Below are 25,467 nucleotides of genomic sequence, written 5' to 3' on the forward strand. Positions count from 1 at the left end.
AAATCCTATCTGTGCCTTGTCAGCACCACCACACCAGCTTTTTATGTGGGTCCCAGGGATTGAACTCAAGAGCCCATGTCTGCACAACAGGCACTTTATCAGCTAACAGCTGTCTCCCTAGCTAGCCCCTCTATCAAGTCCTTTGAGTTACAGCAGATGACAGCTAATTTTTCCCACTTTACTCAGCCCTGGATATAAGCCATTTTTAAACATCATTAAGCCACAACTGCAGAAGCTCAGTGAGATAACAGAAGAATTGGTCCAGCCTGACACCTTCCAGCCAGTAACAATGGGTAAGACTCCTGAACAGACCAGCCCCCGGGCAGAGGAGAACAGAGGCTCCTCCAGCCATGGGAGCATCTCTCAGAGTGAGACTGGGAGTAACAGCATAGTCAGCCGGAAAGAAGAGGACACCACACAAGCGGATGAGGAGGAGCCATTTCAGGATGGGGCTTATGACTGTTCTGTGTCCTGACAACACATCACAACGGGCAGTATTAGGCACAGCAGTGTGCAGCTGAGTACATTGTGACCTGCTGAATGATTTAACAGGTAAAAGAACTTGGGTCAGAACTCTTTTGTAAAGTATTATAATTTAATGAACTCTTCCTCTAAATCTCTTTGACTCCATAAAAAAAAGTGTGGTATCAAAGCATCTTTCATAAGAAAAATTTAAGCTGCAATAGAAAGTAATGAACAGTATATAGATGCACACATAGAATATTTTGATTTTATTTACAACAGATTGGTAGTTGTAGGGGTTATTCATAACAGATTGTTAATGTGTAGGGATTATTTTGCCCCAAGGGAGCTTACTTTTTCACTGCTTATAGCTTATATATTTTCTGATTTAGTGTACATCTAGACTGGTTGTTTTTGTGGGGTGGGTTGTTTGTTTCTAACTTTCTTTTAAGTAAGTGTTAAGGTGCTTGCTGTAGCTCATCAGGTACCCGAGCTATGTGTTTGCGTCCTTGTATAGAGTCAGCTAGACTCCAGTCGGTCCTTTGAGTCCTACTCTTGCAATGTGTATCAGTGGACAGAGACCCTTTGGCTTTGGTACTCTGTTCACTGGCAGTCCTGAATTGATGGAGGCTATTTACCTGTGAGTTAATGTGCCTGTTTTAGCAAGCTTAATTCTTACTAAATCAATGTGGGCAGAGGGTGAGGGGGTTCTTATCAATTATGCTGACACCACTAAATTTTGTATCAAAGAACTGTATCTTTTTGTGAATATTCATGTAAATATACTCAAAGACACTGTCAATATTTTTAAGATGTGTATTATAATCTGTAAGGTTTACGCTGGATTCTGCATGACTATACTCACTCTTGGAATAAAGACAAGACTTTTTCTTCTTTCCAAAATGAGCAGTCGTCATAGAGGAAGACAGGTTTGTTGGCCCAGCTGTAAAGTAGTAGTCATCCCACAGATCATGAGGTGGAACAGGTTTTGTGCAAATTAATGTAGTTTCTTATTTATTGCTTTTGTAAATTGAATAAAAATGGGCTTTTATGTAAATAGACTGTGGGATCCTATATTATCAGCTACTAAAAATTAGTTTGTAAATTGTTTATTATAAAGTTTAAAAATATTTTATGTATTTCTAGACGTGACTTAAATTTTAGTTTTCATCCATTATGAAAGCGGAACTACATATTCAGTTGCTTCAGACTAAACACATACCTACCACATGTAATTCTAATTATTAATAACAGTATTAATTTAGATAGCTTATTTGTACTGTGCAATTTGAACAAGGAATGCAATGTTATTTTTTATAAAATCTTGTTTATTTTTATAACAACAATGTATTTGATGTGGACCAAATTCGTACCACCATGTAAAACAGCCCCTCTTATAATGCAGATCTAGCTTTGAAATGGAAGTCAGCCCTCCATTCCTGCCTTTTAAACTAAAGACATAGACTAGGTCCTCTTAGGCAGTATCCTTTAGGGGAAACCTCAGAACTATTTTGAAATTATTTCAGATTTCACCAACTAGTTAAAATTATTGAATTTAGAGATTACTGTTATTTACTTTCTACATTAGAAGTGCAATAATTTTACATACTAAAACCCCTGAATGGGTGGAATATGTGACTATTTGTACCTGGTCCTTCTGGTGCTATTTTTGTTTACGTCATTGTATCAAGCCACCGCCTTGCTCTGCATTTTAAATAGAGAAGCTTTCCTATGGAAGGAGGTGCAGTGCAGCAGAAAAACGCAAGCAAGCTGTAATGTCTTCTGTCCCATTCCATTAGCGAAAAAAGCCAGCAATTCTTTTGTATTTAGTCAATTTCTAATGTGACTATTTAGTTATTACAATGTACCATAATAAGCAGCAGTGATCTTTTCAGATGTCTTACATGAGTGCTGCTGAGTTAATCTAACCTTGGTGGTGGGGCAGTATTGAGACGAGCATAGGGCCTCTCACGCTAACCAAGTGTTCCCCTAGTAAGGTATAGCCCACAAACCCCTGCGCCCCCCTTTTTTTTTTGAGGCAGAGCCTTGCCCAAACTGGACACCTATTTGTAACTCTTCTCCACTGCCCAGTAAGTGGGTTTTACAGCATGTGCTGCCACCCCAGTCATCTGACTACCACCTCACAATCTAAAGCCGGGTCTCAGTTAGCTGATGTTACTCCTGTGGTTTGAGCTGGGAATGACTCATGGGTAAAATATATAGTGTGTAACTAGTAGAACTAGGAAAACACCAAGGCAAGAAATTTGGCAAGTTTAATAAAAATTATTCTTTGGTTGTATTTTTTTAAAAAATTGTATTTTGCTGCATTGTTTGGTTTAAAACATATCACCTGTGTAAGCCATATCTTTAATGAACTTAAATATTCAGCATAACTATTTGAAAGTTAATATATATGGTTAAATTTCTTGCTGATACCAAAAAAGATAGATCATTTGGAGATAAAAACAACCTCTGCTTGTAATTGAAGTTGCTGCTGCCTCTGTAATGTATTCCCTCCACCCACCCCCTTGAAAAGGGTAATAAAACTATTACACACACAGAGTAAACTGTTGTTTACTTATCTCAGGTTAACTGCAAGAAGGGGGTATTATTAAATTCCACAAAAATAAGTCCTATCTCTTATATTCTCCTTAATGAAATACCTCAAACTTCAAACATTTATTTAGAATATTTAGATACCAAGTGGGAACATCCAAGTGCCTGATAACAGAAGATTGGGACCATTCATCACATGCTCAAGATATAGTGAAGAAATGATAGAAAATTATGCACACCATATGTTCACCAAGCAAACAGAAGTGTACAAAAAACTAGGCATCATCTCTAGCAGATAGAATTAAAGATGACTTGCACGGTTCCCCATGCCCCTTCTATACTCTGTGGACCATCTAGACTATGGGTGTCTATTACCTTGGCATCATGTATTGAACATTTTTCATATATTTACTTTACTTTTTTTTAAAGCTGAATAATGCTGTTTTGTGAATGTGTTTACTGTCAATTTAAAGGTTGCTGTTTGGGTTTTTGACTAGGTTGTTACTCTATAAACATTCACATAGTAATTCTCCCTTTCCCTGCCTTGCCTTCTAGGATTTCAGTCAAATAAGGTCCAAAAAGAACTAAATATAAAATATAGACATTAATAGTTCGTTAGTTTTAAATCACTTTTATTACAGCACACTGTTATATGTTTCTTACTTGCCTAATTCCTAACTTACCACATGTGTATATATAGGTAAAAAGTGTGATGTACCACATAATCCTTGGTTTCAGGAAAACCCACTGAGGAACTTGGACCATGTCCTCATGGATAAGGAAGGGGATTCAAGGAACGAGGGTTTTCTTAATGGAAGTTTTCAATTCTCTCTAGAAGCGCAGTTGCTGGATTATGATAAAATGATTATGTCCCTGAGGAAGTGCCAAGGTCTATATGCTAGAGTGCCTTCACTAAAGTCCCCATTAGCTGTAAGTGAAGGCTCTAGCTTCTGCTACCTACACTTGATGTAGGTGGCTTACATGGTCTTTAGACCAAACTAAAAGATTATTTTTATCTTTAGTTGGCCAGTGATTTTATGTATTTTTGGATACTAGGCTTTACCCAAATTTATGATTAGTATTGTGATTTCCCCTCCTTGATTCTATCTTTTGGAATTCTGGAAGAATTTTTCTTTTCTTTTTAGTTACTTTGTTTGGGGTTTTGTTTGTTGTGTTTTGTTTTTCAAGACAGGGTTTCTCTTCATAATAGCCTGGCTGTCCTGGTCTAACTCTGTAGACCAGGCTGGCCTCAAAGATCCACCTGCCTCTACACCCCTCCCACTCCCTGCCCCCAAGTGCGGGGGTTAAAGGCCTGAGCACCATGCTAGCTGCAGCGCATCTTCTCCTGTTGGTAGGAGTTCAGTTTATTCTCTCCTTGTTGCTTGTGCTGTAACTAGGAAACCACGATCTAACCCAAGGCTATATTTATGCCCATGCTTTACCATTGTAACTTAAACATTTAGACACATTTTGAGTTAATTTTTGTATATTTGAGGGACTCTAACTTTACTCTTTTACATATGGATATTCAATGTTTTGAGTACAATTTATGAAAAGATTTTTTTCCCCCCGACTGAACTGTCAAAAACACTGTACTGCGGGTTTTTTATAGACGCATTATAGATGTGCAGTCTTCCTGCAGGGTGATCCCTGCTTCACGGGACGCTTTGGAGGCACAAGCACGGCATTTCTCTCACGGCCGCCTTGGCTGTTGTAGGACTCCTGTGTACCCTATGGACTTCAGATGCATTTCTCTCACGGCCGCCTTGGCTGTTGTAGGACTCCTGTGTGCCATATGGACTTCGGATGGACTTTTCAGTGTGCGTACACTCCAGCTGGAGCTTTGTAGAGATGGTCTGCAATGTAGAAACAAATCTGTTTGAAGACTGCAGTCTTTGTAGTATCATGCTTCAGGCCACGAATGTCTGGCTCGTTTTAGCCCTTTGATTTCTTTCAGCAATAGCTTGTACTTTTTTGCCTTTATTCTATTTCATTCTTCTTGGTATTCTTATAAATGGAATGCTTACTTTGATCTTTGCTCTTTTTTTTTTTTATTTTCTATGTAAATGATCATGTCATTTGCAACCAGATATCATTTTAACTCTGCACTTCAGCTCTGGATGTTTTGTCTTTTCTTGCCAGGTTGTCCTGGCCAGAGCCACCAGAACGATGATCAATAGGAGAGGCAATTGACATTTTGTCTTCTCCCTGTCTTTAGGAAGTCTTTTATCATTAAGTATGATGCTCTGGGTTCTCCTGAAGTCCTTTACCAGGTAGAATCTGGGCTGCCTTTGACTGATAAAATACATAGTGTTTACTAGCAGAACCAGGAAACACCAAGGCAAGAATTCTGGCATTATGAAAATTATTCTTTGGTTGTTGTATACTTTTTTTTAAGTTTTGTTTTGCTGCATTGTTTTGGTTCAGCATAACTACTTGAAAGTTAATATATACAGTTAAATTTCTTGCTGATATCAAAACAGATCATTTTGAGTGATAAAACAACATAAAAAACAACCCCTTTCTCAGAAAAAGTCCCCATCTGAGATGGTCATAGGTCATTTATTGTTTGTGTGGTACATTTCACTGATCCCACTTGGTCAGGATATTGGATTCAATAAATTCTCAATAAATTCAATCAAATGTTTTTTTTTTTTTAAGTTCAATATACTGAGGCATATGTGCATTGTGACTTTATTGGCCCTAAAATGAGGAGAACAAAAATTGTTGTTTCAAACTGCTGTGACAGAATCTCCTCAGAAAACTAAAAGAGCCTGGAGAAATGCTGCGGGCTTGGTCCTGGTGTCGGCCTTCCCATGGGTGTCGAGAAGTCCCTGTGTGTCAAGGCTGCAGTGTAACTTCTTGTCCTGCTCATATCCCTAGCCAGAGTTTTAAAAAGGTTTCCTTTTGTGACTTCCTCTCTCAGTAGAGAATATTTAAACCTAAATATACTCAGGATTTTACCATTTGCTAAACAGGTTCTTTTTATTTCTCTGAAATTCGGATGCACAGTTTCATTCCAGGTAAAAAGATTCCAGGTGAAGTGAGCATTTCTATCTTGATTCTTTGCTTATACCACTATCTAGATCATTCAAGCTAGATAGATCATTTTAAAGATAGTATGTGTGTGTGTATATGTGTACATATATATAGAGAGACAGACAGACAGACAGAGACACAGAGAGAGACTAGGGATATAAATAGCCTTGAAATACGGAGACAGAATAAAAAGCAGTTGTAAAAGATCCATTTTTTCCAACCAGTATGTTAAAAAGTTTATTTCGGTAACATTGTAAGGCAACAATTAACCCTCAACAAGTCAGCAAAGAAGTGAGAACAAGATGGACAGACATGTTCTTCTAACAACTTCCTGAGTCACTTAGGCTGGCTTGTGGTCTAATCTCCTTCACCGTGACACCAGGTTGGGGGATCTTAGACATTTAATTTTAGCTGCTAAACTGGAAACACTGTGTAGAACAATCTTTCTTAAAAATTAAGAACTGTGAAATCAGTCCTTTACACCTCTTCCTAATATCTGCTTATGCTTTACTTTGACCTTGAAACTATCTTTTCAGAAGTGAATTACACAAGTGATCAGATAATCTTTAAAGGGGGAGGGGCTAGTGATAAGTACAGAGTGTGCTTTTTTAAAGTCATAAATACTGCATGTAATTACTTGACCATTTCTAGCCTTTAAGCGTGCCCTGAAACCAAACATCTTGTTAGTGGTTGCATAATAATGTTAGAGAAAATCAAAATCGTTTGCATAGAGAAACAACCTAAGGACAGAAAAAAAAAACCATGATTGATTATACTGAAAAGGTGCCCGCCAAAAGGAAAGAAATCAGAGAAATCTTGGTGTTGGTGTACTTCCTCAGCATGACATTTTGCTGCCCTCCCCCACAATTTCTAGTAATCAATTTCAGATTAACCCAGGCACAGAATATAAGCATGTATTTTGAAATTCATTGAGCTATTAGTATTGTTACTTATTTTCCTCAGCTGTGGTTCTTTACAAGCTATACATAAACCTTCAAACTTTTAAGTACTACCTCACACATACACAGCAGGAGCCAGACATAAGATATCTGTGAGTCCAGCAGAAAAGTGACTCCACTTTACAGTGTTACCACATGTGACAGTCAACATGTTACCATTCAGCTCCAACTGCAGCCCTTATGTCTGCATGGGCCCAGATTTTTAAGGCTTTAGAGATTAGGCAGGCAATACAAGGAACATGATTAAGAAACCGACACACAATCACACAAGCAGTTTTCAGAAGCTCTTCTCCAGTGCACATTTAACTATACTCCTGCTGACGCTCAGACAGTTCTGAGGGCCACTCTGAGAGATGCCTTCCTGTTCCCACCTTATAAGGATATTGTTTGTTTTGTTTTGTTTTTGCCTTACTATGGCTTTTCTTTCAACTATATTTTGGGTCATGCTTGTTGGCTAACTCAAATTTTGTCTTTTTACATTTACTACTGTAAAATTAGCATAATTTACTGTTCATCTCATCCTCTGTCACCAATGGAACCTAGAGACACCACAAGAGCCACTGCCATGACATACCTCACAAGCTACATCCCTGTCTTCAGAATGAAAAGCACCATTAAATCTTACTGCTGCCCTTATGCAGGATCTGAAAATTAACAAATACAGATATAGTTGTCTCCTGTATAAGCTACAACCTCAACATCAGGACAGCCAGTTCTCACTGACAGCAAGTTACAAGAACTTAGTCAACTGCTAGAAAACAGAAAACCCAATGCAGCAATAAAGAATTTGTGCTAAAAGATTAATCTTGTATAACAGAGAATAAATATTATAAAATCCCCAGTCCTCCCAGCCCTCCTCATCCACCTCAACAGCTATGCTGGCAATTCAGTGCTCTGGGGAAGAAGTTTAAGTTCTGTGCTTGCACAAATAAAACAACCCATGAAATGTAAGAAGAAAATGTTCCTGAAGAAATGTTCTCTTCCCCAGGTAAATGGCAGGAACATGTTTGAGGGGGAAAGCTGATACTGAATGCTACTCAGGAGTGAGGCCAGAGCTCTGCATCAGGGTTTAGGCTTCAGAACAGAACAGACACCACCACCTGAACACTGCCTCAAGAAGCAGTGCTCGGCATCTAAGGCGCTGCAGCGGCTTCCACCTTTGTGCATTTACTTTCCAGTGAATACAGGTGTAGTGCAAAGAGAGGTACTACTCTAGTGAACGGCATCTTACCCACCATCCACTGACAAGTGGACCAGCCTGGTTCATTAACACTGTTCTAAGGGTGTACATCTTTCTTGCTCCTCAAGGGAAAGCTACTGAAGTGGCTGCTGCTGAGTCCCTACAGTCATATAAATGACATGATTGGCAGTATCCACATGTGCTTAAGTGTCAGAAAACAGAAATTTTCAACTGACCTGGCCAGGCATCACTGTCCCAAAGTACTTGGCCCTGAAGAGTATTATCCCAAAAGCTCTTTGAACATATATATGCTCAGTAAAATTCATTGACTTGTATTACAAACATCCATGTACCATGGGAGAGAAACTATCTCAGAGTCCGTCCACAAGATTAAAACACAAAGAGGCTGTAGGTGGAAACCCATGCTGAGGGAAATGACCAATCTGGGAACTTCTCCTTCAGAGCATCCAGCTCTGAGGATCGCTTGCTTTCCCCTGAGACGTAGTGGGCAGCAATGGCCACAGTGACCATTCCTTCTGGCTGTTCTTCTGATACCTGCTGGAGAAAAATCAGTTAGTTCGCTGAAGCCAGAACACTGAACTCCAAGGTTGTTGCATACACTCTGGGGCCTAGGAAACTCCCACCTGTACTTCTATCCAGAACTGCCATGCAGAAGCCTGGAGTCCATGAGAATAGAACACAAAGTAGTCCCCTCCTCTGCTTGGGACTGGGATACCGTTGCCAAGAGACCACTGAGAAAGCGTCGATCCTTTGTGGGTTCGAACATAGAAAGACATATGGCTTGGTCCTGTAAGAGGAACATTTAAGTCAATCAGCAGTGGCAATACTGTCAAGCTTCATCTGTGGTATGACTTTCGATGGCTCTCCACAAAGCTCAAAGAGGTTCAGCAGTTTGGACAAGGTTAAGTAATGAGAGAGCAGAAAGGGCAGAATCTAAGTTAGAAAGGTAACTTGGTAACTGCTGATGTAACTTACCTAATCCCCAGCCCTGCCCCTCCACCAGAACAGGTTGCAGGAAGAGTTTAAAGGTAATCTGCCTGTAGGGAGTTCCCTAAGACTCTCACTGTTTGAGAGGGTAACTGGTCAACCAGACTCAAATCCACTATTTACATGTTATCAGAAAATGTCCAGGTACTACAGTCTAGCCAAAGATACAAAGTTAACCATCACATTTTACATTACCTATTAGCTTTATACAAAAGACCCAAAATGCTAAGAAGGCCAGTCATTAGGCTGGAAAAATGGCTCAGCAGTTAAGAGAAATGGATGCTCTTCAGAGGTCCCAGCAACCACATGGTGGCTCACAACCATCTGTGGTGGTATCTGAGGCCTTATTTTGGTGTGTCTGAAGACAGCTACAAGGTACTCATGTACATAGAATAAGTAAATCTTTAAAGTAGTAGTAGAAGTAGTCTAGTCATTCTGCAAGCAGCAGAACTTCACTGAATTTTAAGGTGGGAAGTAATCAAATGTAGTAAATCAGCCCGCAGTACTTTCGGGAAAGCCTAGGACAAGACTTGCAGGGGCATCACTGCTTGGGATCTGCAAGACCTACTAGTAGAAAGGTGAAGAGAATGTAGCAGGAAAAGAAAATCTTGGGATGCCACGGGCCAGCCAATCTGGGCCTCCCTCAACCCGTGGGAGAAACAGGGTCCTAGTCAGGTCGACAAGGCGTAGGCGAAGAAATGATGGCAGAGACGACACATGAAGTATAGGATCTAAATGTATTTCTTAGAAATGGCATCAGACTTTTACAGTCATTGCAAAAGAGAGATGGTAAATCTGGCAGCTCAATAGTTGAGGTACATCTGAGGCTATCTGAAATATACTGGGTCTAAAGCAGTAGCTATCTCCTCTGGACTGGTACTGCATCTCCCGGGCCCAAGTGCTCTGGGCCCGGAGAACTGCGGATTGCATGAATCTGAGTCCTAGCCCATCTAAGTTCTAGTCTTAGTCTGAGCGCCAGTGCAAGTGAAGTGCGAGTCCCAGTCCTCGTATACAAAGTGAAAAGCAGGCTTAAGTAGCATCAAGGTCAGTGGGATTTGGTTGTCAGGTGTGAAGAGGAGTGGAGCCCTCCCTGTTCAGGCATTTTGGTTTTCCTACGCTAATTCTCTGATTCTGCTGGAGGCAATGACTAGGAGAGTTTGACCTGACACTCCTAGCTAATGTCCTTAAGTGAGGGAAGCCCTTCATTACTCTCTAGTGTGTAAAACATTTCTAGCTATTGTAAACTATTGTTGTCCTAAGGAATGTGCCTGACCCTTGTTAGCTCTAGCAAGGCAGTTCCTAGAGAGAAATTACAAGTTATGGGAAGCCTGGTAATAAACCAGGATAGGTTAGAAACATTGTGTCGGCCAGGAGACAATGCCCAATCTTAACCATTTACGAATCATTTCTTGGGGTACCTTTATGCCTAAATATGAGGCCATGTTGACGATTGGAAAGACTAATCTGGAACACATCTGAGTTAGGAGATACCAGTGACTGTCTGAATATCCAGGAGGCACAGAACTCCTTTTGGAATCTTATTGCCTCTTATCCTTAATCAGGCTTTTACCCCCGATATTTTGGATGTGACTGGAGTAGACGAGTGTGCGTAGCATTGGGACAGTGTGGATCTGTTTGATAACAAACTATCTAACACTAGACTTTCAGTAAAGCTTTATAAAAGTCATAACTGGGCTGGGCAGTGGTGGCACATGCCTTTAGTCCCAGCATTGGGAAGGCGGAGGCCAGTGGGATCTATAGAACAAGTTCCAAGACAGCCAGGTGACAAAGCACCGGGTGCTCTTAATAGCAATGCCACCAAATGCTGCCTGAAACACACTGGTTCAGATTCAGTAGTCATTGGGCTATGAATTAGTATTTATACTGTCCATAGAAAATTGTATTCTCTGACAGAAACATAATAATCATACACTTTAAATGTTTTTTACCTTCATTCATCAGCATGTAAATACCAAATCTCAGTATCTTTGGGCTGGAATGTGTTGGACTTTAATTCTCAGACTTGCTGTCTGAGTTCCTGACAGGTTTCTCTTAGAGTTGTTACATGGATCTTGTCTTGAGACTAGGACAAAATTTTACAATTTCTGACTCTAAACATACTTCTGCCATTTTTATACTACATATTTACTCAGATATGCTACATATTTATTCAGAGTGGAACTCTCAGCACCGATGATTATAAAGTCGAAGTATTGATCAGCTTGTGAAAACACAGAAGACACTCTAACACCTATAATAGGGAGTCTCAGGTGTCGTCCCTTATGTAAAGAATGAGTAAGCATGTCCATCTTTTATCAGTGTGCAAACATCCTTTGTCTTTAATAACCAGCAAAATCATATGTACACCAAAGAACTGTGTCAAAATAAATTTCTGTGATTTATCAGTGTTTGATTTGTACACCTATTTTATAGCCCTAGAGCCAAATATAAATTTCTTGGGTATAAAAGTTACAAGTGTAAAAAAGGAAATTTATAGCACTGAATGTATATATTAGGAATAACAATCTAAGTGGGGTAATTTAAGCTTCCACTTTAGTAGACACGGAAAGGAAGAGAAACTTAAAGAAATAGAAAAAGGCCAATCTAGACTAGAACTCAAAGGAGAGTGAACAAAAGCTGGGTTTTAGGGGGAAAAAATGAGCAAACATGATAAGCTTTAAACTGTACTTTCTGCTCAATATTTTTGTGATTGTAAAACTACTCTAAGCAATAAAACAGATTAGATTTTTCTTAAAGAAGTAACTTTTAGCTGCTGTTAGAAATACTGTAATATCCAAGGTGTGAGGGTACCTGATTCCAGCACTCAGCAGGCGCAGGCAGGAAGACCATAGGCCAGGTGGGCTCTGGAGTGAGGCACCCCAATCAGTCAATCAGTAAGTAAGTGTTTCTCTGATATGGTGCATGGGAAGACGTAGATGGCAGCCAACTGAAAAGCTTAGGAAGTGCAGGAGAAGGAAACTGTCTCACCTGTTGCTTCAAAGGTCAACTTTATTGAATCCCATGGCATCTTCTCTTTGGATACAAGTCTGAAATGAGCAGGATTTCTTGGAGAAATCTCTGGAGCTGGAAGATACCAATTTTTCCTGTTGGAAAGATAGTGTGAATATTTAGGATGCTTTAGTAACTAACAGAATCCGTAACTCACAGAACGGTTTAGAACACCAAAATGGGTCTGAGAAATGCCTGATGAAATGATAAATGAGGCCAGCTCCTCAGCTGGCCAGGTTGTTAACAAATCCTTCTCAATGTTAAGATTAAAGCTAAGGGCTAGAGAAATGGCTCAACAATTGACAAGCCCTCCTTCCAGAGGACCCAGATTCAGTTCCAAGCATCCGTATGCAGCTCAAAGCCACCTGTGACTCCACAGGCCTCCACAGGCACAAGGCAGACACACTGTGCACAGAAATGAGAAATCCTTTTAAAAACAGGAACTGCCTAGGAAATTCCACTGCCTATCGCATTTCCTCTGATGAATACTGAGATGCCGACTGTCTGAGTATCTCAAGCTGGGAGGAAGCCGCAACTGTTGTATGACACTAGTCAGGAGCAGCATCACCCTTTCTACTTTTCAAGTTTCTTGAAGAGAGATTTCTTAAGTTTAAAATAGCAAACTATGATTTGTCCTACCTGAGGTGAAGGACTTTGCTGCTACTCACACTGACAAGCTGGATGGCTTGTTACCAGCTATCTGAACATGAGAGGCTGCAAGCTATGCGCGCTGGCTGGACCACATCAGCGGCATCTGTCTATTCAAGTTATTCAAGTATGCCTGGACTGAACCAGACCTTCATTTGAACATGAATATTAGACGATGTAATAAAAGCTTATCTTGCCTAAAGTATATCTATTTTATATTTACACAATGGCTTGGAATGGAGGTGTATAGTTTCCTGATTCTAATAAAACACTTTAAAAGGAAAAAAAATAGCAACTATGCTCCTGAGTTCATTATCTGACTAAAGAAATGGAAATTTCATGGTAATATAGAAACACTACAACCAGCACTTGACTGAGTTAAGGTAAGTCTCACTGAGGCCTGACAGTGATAGAATTTGGGAACTAACCCCAGTTTAAGAAAAGGTCTGAACCAACCTGATCAGAAAATGCACTGGAAGATACCAAGGGAAGCCACAGAGCGGAGCATTCTCCTCACAGGGAGCTCGGATTGTGTCGTTGATCTCAGGGATATGAGGTGTTACGTGAGTCATTCCAGTATAATCAAATCCATTGATCCATATTCCAGAGTCTCTTTTTACTACGCTTCCTTCTAAGTCATGAAAAGTTCTACTCACGTGCTGAAAAGAACAAGACTAATAAGAAAACGGTTCAGCTAGCTCACCCACATTCCTACCCCAGTTTAATAAAGATAAAAAGACCATTCCAAAAATTGATTAGAAACAGGGAAATAAAAAGGAGACTTAATAATCACTAAGTTACTGCTAGTGGGGTTTTTTCCTTTTAAACTAGATGACAGACATGCAAATGACTTTTATTGTAATTCACAACTACAGTTGAATGCATACTTAAAATATATATAAGACTTGATCAGGGACAGTGTGTGTCCTTGTAGTCTCAATAATTCACAAGGCTGAGGTGGAGAGTCATTTGAGCCAAGAGCTGAAGGTCGGTCAAGGCAATACTGTAAGAGAATGTCTCAAAACCAAAACAGGAGCTGGAGAGATGTCTTGGTGGGTAAGAACATGTTCTGCTGCTCTTCCAGAAAACTCTGGTTCAGTTCCCAACACCCACATCAGGTGGCTTATAACCTGAAACTCCAGCTCCAAGGAATTGATGCCTACTTTTAATCAGCCTACAGATATTTATGCTATTTGTAGCTTTAAATGTTCATGACTTCCAGATTATACACATGCATACTTTATATACATACATATATTATGGAAAGTGTGTCTAGGTAATAAGAATGCCCACTGATGGTCAGTGTTCCTTGCCACTTTATACACAAATCTAAACCAATTAAATTATGTCAACAGCAGAAAAGTCAGTTTTCCCATTCACTGGTGAAGCTCAAAACGCACCAGGCGATTCTCAGCTCCTGAATCTCACTGCTTCTGAAGAACCTCCCTTACCTGAAGAAACACTCTCTTTGGCTTTGGACTCTCAGGATTAGAGCTGTATGGGAAAAAGGCTCCACTGCAGACAAGGAGGAACGTGACCACACACACAAGCATTAAACTCAAAATGGTTTTCTTTGTGCTGTTCACAAGGTAGATGAAGGTAATCTAAACACAAGTACAGAAGCAAATTACGAATTCGTAACATTAACAGAGAGGTCTTCCCCATGATATTTTTTAGTAGGTATTATCTAGAACACAACAAAGAAAAGCTAGGAGCATGTGTGGTGTGCAGTGAAACCCAGGAAACAAAAGAGTAGATCCTCAGGTGTGTCCATCCCAAGTGAGAGCCTAGAAAGTGACAGATGGCTTCAGCGAGACAGGACAGCACTTCCTGACAGTGGGTCAGAAAGCAAAGGGAGAGGGAGACTGGAAACAAAGCACAGTGATCCTGTGTTCAGACATCCGAGGAGAAAGAACCAGGACCTGTTAGCAGCCAAGCCACTGCCCCATGTGCCTCAGTGGCCAGCAATGGCCAGCCCTGCACAGCAGACACCACAGAACTGAATCCAAGCATGGCATTAAAGCGGCCAAACTCTCAAGGTTTATGCCTAAGCATGTGTTCCAATAAAATTCAGATTCCACCTCTAGTGTTTTGTAACATGCTAATAAGAGCTGGAGGCATATAGACTAGTTTTTAGATGGACCCTGTAGAAGTTGCATTTGAGGAAAAACCACACTATGAAACAGTACTGTCCTTTTAGGTTAATCATTGTGAACACTACACAATGAATCTGAGCTTAGAACAGCACGAATGGCTCAGTTGCAAGGTTCACATCCAGAAAAGCCCACGAAATATGCTTAGCTTTTTTATTGTAAATCAGCAAATTGAAAGACGAGTACACACAAAACACATTCACAGTCCCCTCGGTTTTGAGAAACTACCTGAAACTAGCTCCTACCTTTGCCTCTTCCTGCCCACCCCGAAGCTCATGAAGAAGATGAATATGAAGATATTTTCAATGAGGAAAATTTTTTTAAAAAGCAAATATCAATGTTTATGCTAAGTTGTCGCCTCTTATATAATGTTCCAGTATCTTCTGAGAAATTTCAACCAAACAGTACTATTCTTGGATGAAAGATCTTATACTTGTATACTATGTTAGGAAATAAACAAGCCCAGGAGTTAAGGTGCTGAGACAGCAAAACAACTTATAACCCTATTTGTTCCTCTACCAAGTGGTCAGAATGCTCAAAAGGGTTCAAATCTCCCACCAAGTAATGAGCTTCCTCTAATGATGTGCTGGTAAATTTGGACATGCAGCAGATGTATGATAGTGTTCAAGAAAAGGAAGTAGAGGAAAATTAATATATTTTAGCAATATATATATTACAAATACATAATTTGAAAATAAATAAATCTTTGCTATAATACTGTAGTTCTGGCACACCCAAGCTAGCTACTGCCGAAATTGCCCTAAAATCCAATTTTAAACTACCATTTTCTATCGAAGTTCCTCGTCTCCTCACTGTAAGGCTCACCTTCTGGGAAATTACAAATGGATGGACTCACAGAACCAAGATGAAGAAGCGGCCGTAAAGTGGCAGCGTGCTTGATTCTATAGTTAAGCACCTTTACAGGTACACTGTCTTAAATATATCTTATATCACTTTTAAGATCTTGAGTGAGTACAGAATCAAATGAAGAAGCTAAGCATGGTAGCATAATCCTGTAATTCCAGCACTTGGTAAGTAGAGGCCAGAAGGTCAAGAGTTCAGAGTCATCTTCCAAATGTTTAAGGCTAGCCTGAGCCATGTGAGACCTTGTCTCAAATCACCAAAACTAATGAGGAATGGAACTGGGAAGATGGCTCCGTAGGTACAAGCACTCCCTGTGTACACATGAGGACTTAAGTTTAAATTTTCACCCATGTTTTACCATGGCAAGAATGGTTTAAGTCCCCAGCATTGGGGGCGGGGGACGGGGGAGGTCACGGGAGGGGCGTTGGAGACAGGCAGATCCTAGGAGCTCTCAGGTTGGCCAGCCTAGCTGAAAGTTTCCATGAGGTACTCTCTCAAGGAAATAGGGCAGGGCATAGTAAGGAAGGTACCTGATGCCATCCCGTGCCCTCAAAGTGCACATGCGCCCACACGCTTTTTTCTTAAAGGCACATAAAAAGACCCCAGTATAGCTGTTTCTTGCTGAGTGCCCTGATCCCATGCCTATTATCAGGCCTATTTTGGCTTTTGGCCAGTCAGTATAACCATGATACCCAACAAAGAATAACTCCAAAAATTGTGATAGCTTCTCTCTTAACAAAAATCTTAACTGTTTTCTAAAACATATTTAGTAAAGCCTCAGTGACTACAGGACATGTTCTGAGATAAAGATTACGGTTCAGTGTTCTATTACCCATGGAGCAACTCATTCAATCAAGAAGCAGCTGTCTTTAACCTGTAACACATGAATAAAAAAACCAAGAGAACAGTAACTTACAACATCTCAGAGTAACAGTACCATTTCACATGGTAACAAAAGGAAATACGGTTTTTAGTTTTAGAAGAAGGGTCGTTTGAGACAGGTTCTCGCTGTATAGCCTTGTCTCAACCTAGCCTACAGTTCCCTGTCTACACCAGCCTGGCCTAGGGCTTAAAAGCGCTGTCATCACAGGTACATACTACCAACATACTCAGGTGTAATTAATATTCCAAGAGGTATGCTTTCCAAAAGCCTTCTGGGTAAGATATACTTTATGATAATGCACTTTGATCTTGTTATGTATTCAAGTGCAGCCATGCCTAGGGGCTCTCCTAATCTCCAGTTTCACAGCTTCAGTATTCTCCCTCCACATCATCAGTGGACCAGAATTCAAATACCCTGTATCTGAATCACCTTTGTAGGCCACTTGTACAGCGACTCTCAAACTTTGGGTCTTGACCCCTTTGAAGGCCGAAAGACTCTTTCACAGGGTCACATATCAGGTATTTACATTATGATTCATAACTAGTAAAATTAGAGTTATGAAATAGCAACAATATTTTATGGACTTGGCAACTACATCAGGAACTGTATTAAAGGGTCTGCATTAGGAAGCAGAATAATGAAAACCTAATTCATAATATAACTACCTTTAGACTAGACTCCCATCTACAGAGCACAGAAATCTGCTGTCTCGCTGGGCAGTGGTGGCGCACACCTTTAATCCCAGCACTTGGGAGGCAGAGGCAGGTGGATTTCTGAGTTCTTGGCCAGACTGGTCTACGGAGTGAGTTCCAGGACAGCCAAGGATACACAGAGAAACCCTGTCTGGAAAAACCAAAACCAAAACAAAACAAAACAAAAACAAAAAAGAAATCTTCTCTCTCCTCCAGGGCTGTGTTGTTTGCTTTTGGGGACAGCATCACAAATACGTAATCAAGGTTGGCTTCAAACTCATGATCTTTCTACCCCAGCCTCCCAAGTGCTGGGATTAGTTTGGTGTCATCGTGCCCAGGCCTCTATCTCCCTTCATCCTCACAACAGCAAACCTATCTATCATAAATGTAAAGTATTCTCTTCAAGTTTCTGTGTTTAAACACTTAGCTGGTAGGTGCTATTTGGGAAGACTGTAGAGACAAAGGAGGCAGGATCTAAGTGGAGAAAGTAGATCTCTGGTGGCACGTCCTCTGGTCTGTTATCCCTGGCTTCTTGTCATGGTTCCACACAGATCTGCCACAGATTCCTGCCACCAGAAGCACCACCATGCCTTTCCCACTGTGATGAGCAGTGCCCTCAGGAACCATGACCCAAAATCAATTTTTCCTTTCCTATTTTTATCAGGTATTTTGTCACAGTGAAAGGAAGAGCAACTATACTTAGCAAATACACAGTTACAGGCTTGAAGGGTTAATAATAAAACTGAAAGAAGTAAGCAAGAAACATTACAATTTCATCCACCTCTGTAAACACTTCAGGTTTAGGTAGGTTTTGTTGTTTGTCTGAGGGGAGGTTCGTTCAGTGTTGGGGAACCGCGACTAGGGCCTCATGCATGTGAGTGGAGCACTTTTCTCAATGTGCTACAGCCCCAGCCTGCAGTCTGGTTGCCACTTAGGATGTCAGGTTCCTTTTAACACTAGTATAGCCAACAGACAGCATGTGTACATAAGAATTACTTTATGTGGTTATATATGCAAAGCCATGTAGGCAGGGCTTTCCTGACAGATGAGGAAGTATCTATAGATGACATGGACTATGACCGTGGTAACTTTCTTATCTCCCTAGGTCCTCAGAACCTAATTTCCACAAGGACTGAAAAAGCTCACTGTCCTGTACATGAAGACCTGAGCTGTAAAGAACTCCAATCCTGCCTCGACTTGGTCCCCAAGCCTCACATCTCAAGGAGTACCTGTAGTACTCAGTAAAGACTCCTTAGGGATTGTAGGGGGAAAGCGCAAAACAGAGCTGCTTTCTCTAGAGAGGCTCATCATCAGCCTCAGACACCATACCAAAAGAACTTCTCCTGAGGGGTCTGGTCCGTACTGACCAACCATCTTTCCTTTCCTTTAAGGTATCCCATGGGGAAAGAAGCACAGAGACAAGCAAAGGTAGGACTCCATACCTGGGCAGTATACTCACAGATACTGAGAGACAAAAGCATGCTTGGGTATTACCCCAAGGGGCAAATTCATGAATGTTGATTTGACAGCAATGAAGAAATAAATGATACTGTAATCACTTCAAACACACACACACATACACACAACCTAAACTACTGTGAACTGGCCTCTTACTAACTTCAAAACATGCTCATGGGGACTATTCTGAAAGTTTAGAACAGAACATCTCAATCCACACAGTGTATATTCCACACATTCATATCTGCTACGATGGAAGGCTATTTGAAGAGAGGATTTAGACGCAAGCTATGATCCCTCCCAGCACTTGGGAGTACCACAAGTCAAGGCCGTCCTGGTAACTCATAGTTCTAAGTCAGAAAGAGAACCTATCTCTAGGTGGGGAGGAAGAAAGGGGGATCTGGGTAGCTAGGAAGGCTGTGTGTGTATGTGTGTGTGTTTTAACATTAAAACAGTAACAAAACATGGTTTCATCAATCCTCTTGTCTCTACCTCCTGAGTTCTGGGATCAAGAGTGTGCGCCACCTTATCATTTTACATTTTCTTGGCACATTAAACTGACAGTGCACAGACACTGACCCCACCCCTTTTGTTTAGATTTTCTTAATAAAGTATGAGCAACATAATTTCACAGAATCCAGTACAGCTAAGTCATCACATATATAAAAAATAAAAACAGTCCATTTTTTCTTACAAAATAAGAGGAGAGAATCATCACACAGACAGCCAAAATGGAGGCTAACACGACATCAGGAGGGATTTCCGAACCGCTTCTTCCAAGGATAGGAGTAAACATCTCAAATACAGCCCAGATGAGGTACAGTCCATAAAGATACGGGATAAACATCCCCACAAAGTAAAGAGCAATAAATCTTCCTTGGGCACCTAGGGGAAAAGAAAGAAAACAAACCTATGGAATTCTAGGGCACGATCTTCAGTGTTTACCTGCTTTGACACTTGACAGAGACGGGGTGAGATGGGACTTGCCTCCCTGGGTGCATGTGTTCTGGTGCACTCAGACAGTTTCATCAGGGAGGGTAAAGTACAAACAGTGTAATAGCATATGCTCAGAAATGTGAGAATGGGATGGGGCAGACAGTATAAGATACTTGCATGGCACAAAAAAATAAAACAAATATTTTGGAGAGATAATTTGGTCAAATAATCTCTAGGAGACTTACATTTTTAACATATTTCCCATTTTTATCAAAAACCAAAATTACCCTACCGTGCTTCTTGAAGTCCTTGTACACACAAAGCTTTGTGAGCAATGGGAAAGCTACCCAGACAGCACTCAAGAACGCAGAGCAAAACCCTTGGTAAGTTAAAGCAACAAGAGAACCACAGTGCACAAACAGGGAGGTGTCAAAGAACAGCTCTCCCAGGTACAGGTCGCTGGTGTTCTGGAAGAGAGAGAAATAGTCTCATTCAGTCATTCGTAAAGATCTTGTTGCAATTTCTATCTCAAGGTCAAATGCATCTTATTTTCAGCAGGGTCAAACTGATGAAGTCCAACCGCTGCCCAGGATGGGGCAACTCAATATGATCAGCAGAAGCAGCTCTGCTCCTTTGTCTCCTAAAAGCTCCCACCCGTGTTCTTATGTGCTGCAACTTCCAAACACAGCTGAAGCAGTGGAGAGCAGTGGTCTGTGCAGGATATTACCAGCTGCTGCAGCATCACAGAGCACATACCAAACCACACCATCACAGCAACAGCCATGGGGGACATGTGGCTTGATTTCCTATCTTTCCTCCTGCCACTTCATCACCTCTGATGCTATGCCACCTTTCTCTATTCTTGACACTTCTTTACAAAATTTGAGGTTCCTTTTAAAGACGTGAAGCCCAAGGGCACCTTTCAGAAGAAAGCGCCCAAGGAACTTTAAACATTTTAATATGTGCATGCCTCAAAGTCATAATTACAGCGCATACACACCAAAGAGGGAATGGCTGCCTTTAAGCTTCTTTTCTCTCATTCTCATCCTACTTCCTCAGAGATCTTTGTCTTTAGAGACCCCACTTTATAAAGTTCACAGGCAAACAGGTTTGACTGGTTAAATACTTACAAGCTCAACCCAGCATTAGAGGCATGGTTTTAAAAAAGAAAATAATTCTTGGAACTCAATCTGAGCCTTGATAAGGTGGTGCATTTTTTGTAAACTCAACACTCCAAAGGCTGAGGTAGGACAACCTGAAGTTTGAAGCCAGATTCTTACCCAACTTGGGAACGCAGGTCTCTGAGACTGTCTCAGAAAATTCAATATCGTACTAGTAACAGTAATTTAATGTGAAACTGAATGCGCTCAAAGAGCTTAGTAAGGATCTCTGAAATGATTGAACATGCTTTACAGTAAGTGCCAAAGCTGAACAAATGAAACAGTGTTCCTCAAATCTGTTTTCATCCACACCTCTACTGACTCTCCCCTTCCTCCTGTCCTTTTCCAACAGAGGTGCCAGAGCTTCCTCACTAAATCATAAAACTGCTCATCTCTGTCCTGCTGAGAAAAGGTTAATAATGGTGGCCTAACTGACTTCTAGGGCCAACCTCCAATCTCAAATTTCACCTTGACCCACTTTCTGCCTGCTAAGGTTTTTCTCCTTTTGTCTTTGCCACGCTGGACTTTTTCTTTGACTGTGGCCCAAATGTGTTTTGTGCAGATGCATCCCCACTTGTGACTGCTAAGTGCCTGTTCTCTATTTCTGAAGCCCCTTCAGATGTCACCATCTCCATAAACAAAGGCTCACCCAGTGCAGGCCATGGCTCTTGCCCCTGCACTCTCCCAGAACTGCTACTTGACTTCTCCTCACTGCACCATGGCTGCAAAGCACAGCAGTCCTCACACCTCACAAATGAAGCTGCTCAGAGGAAGAGAGCACATTCTTATGGAGCACTCAGTCAACTGGGTGCCAAGTCTGTAAAACAACAAGGCTGCTGATGCAGGCGTGCAGTCCCAGCTACCCAGGAAGCAGAAGGACACACAGTCAAGACCCACTCGGGATACAGGGGTGAGTCCAGGGCCAGCCTGAGGAAACTTAGTGAGACCCTGTCTCAAAAGTAAAAGAGCAAAATACAAATAAAGGGGCGGGGGGCCTTAGGAGACAGTAAAGTACTGTATATGCAGAACCCACATAAATGAGCTGGGTACATTGGCACTCACTGCTAATTCCAGCTTGGGTGGGCAGAAAAGGCAGGTCCTTGGGAGTCAGCCAACCAATGTAGCTCTAATGAGCAAGCTGCAGCCTGTGAGAGACCCAAGGTGCTCTCTTCCTTTTTGACTATTCTCAGCCTGCAGCCATCAAGAATGTCTAAGTAACAATGCACACAAGGAAGTTCATGGCTAAGCATCTGCTGCACAGGAAACAAATGCTCATTGATGCCCTTCACCTTGGGCATCAATGGGAAGGCAAGAGACCAAAGAAAGAAGTTTGAGGAGATCTAGACAAAATGTACACAACCACACCAGATGATATAAGATGTCCTCTTTTGAGTCTTTGATCAGGATTGCCCAAGAGACTCCCAAAACATTAAAGGCTATTGTTAATTGCCCTTGGTTGCCCCTCACAGGTAGAAGATATTAACTCCCTATTGTTGAAGACACCATGCACAGACATGGGGGCCAAATGCTTGTAAGCTGGACCTGGATACGTCCTTGCTGAGGACTAGCCAAGCCTTAGGATACTAGACTGCAGCATGCAAGCTTCCAAAGGACAGAAGCAACCAGCAGTCCTTCCTACCCAGCTACAAAGCCTGTGAGCCACCGTGACCGGCACGGCAAGAAAACCGGAGCTCTCTATCTGGACTTGAGACCTTCTCAACAAGAGAGAAATAATGCCTGGGACAGGAAACCCAGCCAACTTAACCCAGCCAACCCAGGGCTTGTTATGTCATGGATCTTGGAGAACCTACAATCACCACTTTACCAAACCAGGACAACCCCTAACTACATACTAAATATTTGTCCTTATACTCACTTAGAACTGTAGTCCTTACAGCATGGAAACTTCGCAACAGATGGAAACCATTATAGAAAAACACAACCAATCAAAATAGAAACCCGTGGATCCCAGTCCCAAGGAATACATCTACAAACAACTCTAGAACCTATGGCCCAGGGAACATTTCAAAGGGGGACACCAAAAGCGGGATAATAAACAAGTTTGCTATGACACTATGTCTCCTAATAATGTCGGAAGCTACATCCATAAAGGGTCAACAAAACTATTACATTAATATTAGCTGTACAAGGCCAACAGCAGTAGACATGGTAAAGTAGGTAGGGGAAAGACCTCAAGACCTCGACCCTACACAAAGAACTACAGAAGGGCAACTAGGAAATGCTGACAGTGGGAGAAACAGTCCTCCCCAGAAAGAGCACAATTGGTTATCTAACCCCAGATGGGCAGCTCTAAAGCGGACATATGAATAACGTTATATAGACTAAAAGTTTTATTTATGGACATAAATATATATATGAACATACATATATATTATGTCATTTAACAATGACAACAGAGGCTATGAATTTGAAAGAGAGCAAGGAGAGGTGTATAGGAGGGATTAGAAAGTAGAAAGGAAAGGGGGAAATGTATAATAAAAGAAATGTAAAATAAAAGGAAAAGTGAAGGAAAAAACAATGATAAGATTTTCCATGTACTATTCTTTTAGGAATGTAGTGTTTATCATGTCAGGTTATGTCAGACACTGCCTAATACAGGGATGCAGCAGAGAAGTCAGCATTTCACCCTCGCCAGCCGTGCAGTCCAGAGGAGAGCAGTGAGATTCACACTTATGACTAAGTGGTGCAAGGAAACACACTTAAAGAACAACAGTACAGGCAGAGACCCACCGAGCAAGCCTCACTGCCACCACCATTCTAAACACTGCTGAAAACACAGCTTTGCAACTTCACTTGAATTCTGCACCCCACTTCTGAGAATAAGGAAAGTCCAGGAAATTAACACAACTGGGGCAGCACTGTCTATATCCAGCTGAACAATGTCTAATAGCTCTGAAAGACCATATACAATAATCTCACTTCTTTGTCTTCAGTTCGTGAAAGCAGCAAAAAGAAAACAATAAATACATCAGCCACTTACCATATAATAAAATCTTTTTGCAAGAGTATGAATGAATATTATTTTGGCGACTGTTGCAGTTCCATACAGGCAAACAGCGATATAAAAGTAGTTATACCATGAAAGAGATTGTCCAATGAGAGAGACAAACACTGCTATAATGAGGACTGTAACTAGACTAGTGAACCAACTAATGAAAGTGATGCCAAGTCCGCACAGGAAGTCTCTCACATAATTAGCATCTAATGAAGAGAAAATAAAAAGTTAATGTCACGATCTTCATTAAATCAATTATAAAACCAGTTAGAACAAAACCAGCTAAAGGAACAAATACTAAAACTAAATATTTACTGCATAATTGAAAATATTTAAATGTCGTAGTTTAGAGAATGGTCAAACACAAGAATAGGGTAAGAATTAAGGGTAATGTTCAAGGAATACATTGAGAGTCCAAGGATATTAACAATTTTTTTTTTAAGATTTATTTGTTATATGTAAGTACACTGTAGCTGTCTTCAGACACACCAGAAGAGGGAGTCAGATCTCATTACGGATGGTTGTGAGCCACCATGTGGTTGCTGGGATTTGAACTCAGGACCTTCGGAAGAGGAGTCAGTGCTCTTAACTGCTGAGCCATCTTGCTAGCTCAGATATTAACAATTAAGAGAAATCTCACAGGAGTTCAGATACCCTCCTTACTAAGAAAAGAGGTAGTAATTGTTACTTTTAGAATGCTTCATTTATCAAAATATTAGCAAAAATTTTAAAAGATGCAGTTCCATATAAACTCTTGCTAAAAGACAGTAGTGTATGGCTGGCAAGATGGTCCAGCAGGCAAGCCTGGCAGCCTAAGTTCAATCCCCAGACCCCAGCAAACTGAAGCCACAGCTGGCTACGGACTTCACACATACACTCACGCAAATAAGTAGGAGAATAAATAAATGTAAAATGTTTTTAAAGATGGGAAATAATGACAGAGAAAATAACTGGTGATAAAGAATTGTTTCCATTGCTGCTAAATACTTATATTGTGATAACATGACAATTTAAACTCTGAAACATTTCAAGCAGAAACGATTCAGGCAGAAGGGAAGCAGAAAGATTGCAATTGCATCCATTTCAGGCCTGTGTGCTGCTGGCCTGTGGCATAGAAGACTTCATGAGGCTTTCCACTAACAGTCAGTCTACAGGACCGGCAGGAGAGCTCAATAGGCCAAGCTGATGAGCTTAGTTTGAGTCCCAGGACCTGTATGGTGGAAGAAGGGAGCCAATTCCCACAAGCTGCCCTCTGACTTCCAGACTTGTACATGTGCACATACACAAAAAAGAAATAAATATTTTTTAAAAAATAAAAAGTCAACCTCTACAAACCTGTTTTTCTTTTGGGTTGTGTAAATTTTAGTTTTAACACTGGTTATAGACTTAATTATAGTATAAAATATTACTGAATTTCAAGAAATTAAAATCTGTTATTAATAAG

At 40.9% G+C, this 25,467-nt stretch overlaps 2 protein-coding genes across 5 annotated transcripts in view; one reads left to right on the forward strand and one right to left on the reverse strand.

Moving 5' to 3' along the window:
- Ric1 (RIC1 homolog, RAB6A GEF complex partner 1) overlaps window positions 1-3,018 on the forward strand; it is an 89,508-nt gene extending 86,490 nt beyond the window's left edge. For both annotated transcript variants that reach the window (XM_031390060.1, XM_031390061.1), the window contains exon 26: window positions 187-3,018. In XM_031390060.1, coding sequence (XP_031245920.1) covers window positions 187-475 — 289 coding nt within the window. In that variant the 3' untranslated portion in view covers window positions 476-3,018. The remainder of the gene's footprint in view (window positions 1-186) is intronic.
- Window positions 3,019-4,486: 1,468 nt separating this feature from the next.
- The window catches only part of Ermp1 (endoplasmic reticulum metallopeptidase 1), a 40,611-nt gene continuing 19,630 nt past the window's right edge, over window positions 4,487-25,467 (reverse strand). The window contains exons 8-15 of one of the 3 annotated variants that reach the window (XM_031390062.1): window positions 24,009-24,229; window positions 20,140-20,314; window positions 19,606-19,796; window positions 14,313-14,465; window positions 13,318-13,520; window positions 12,193-12,308; window positions 8,841-9,004; window positions 4,487-4,874 (exon numbers count right to left, since the gene is read on the reverse strand). In XM_031390062.1, coding sequence (XP_031245922.1) covers window positions 4,674-4,874; window positions 8,841-9,004; window positions 12,193-12,308; window positions 13,318-13,520; window positions 14,313-14,465; window positions 19,606-19,796; window positions 20,140-20,314; window positions 24,009-24,229 — 1,424 coding nt within the window. In that variant the 3' untranslated portion in view covers window positions 4,487-4,673. Of the gene's footprint in view, window positions 4,875-5,984; window positions 8,755-8,840; window positions 9,005-12,192; window positions 12,309-13,317; window positions 13,521-14,312; window positions 14,466-19,605; window positions 19,797-20,139; window positions 20,315-24,008; window positions 24,230-25,467 lie in introns of those variants that run through there. The other 2 variants (XM_031390065.1, XM_031390063.1) reach the window with 2 other exon arrangements.

Source organism: Mastomys coucha, unplaced genomic scaffold, assembly GCF_008632895.1.
Source record: "Mastomys coucha isolate ucsf_1 unplaced genomic scaffold, UCSF_Mcou_1 pScaffold21, whole genome shotgun sequence".
NCBI lineage: Eukaryota > Metazoa > Chordata > Mammalia > Rodentia > Muridae > Mastomys > Mastomys coucha.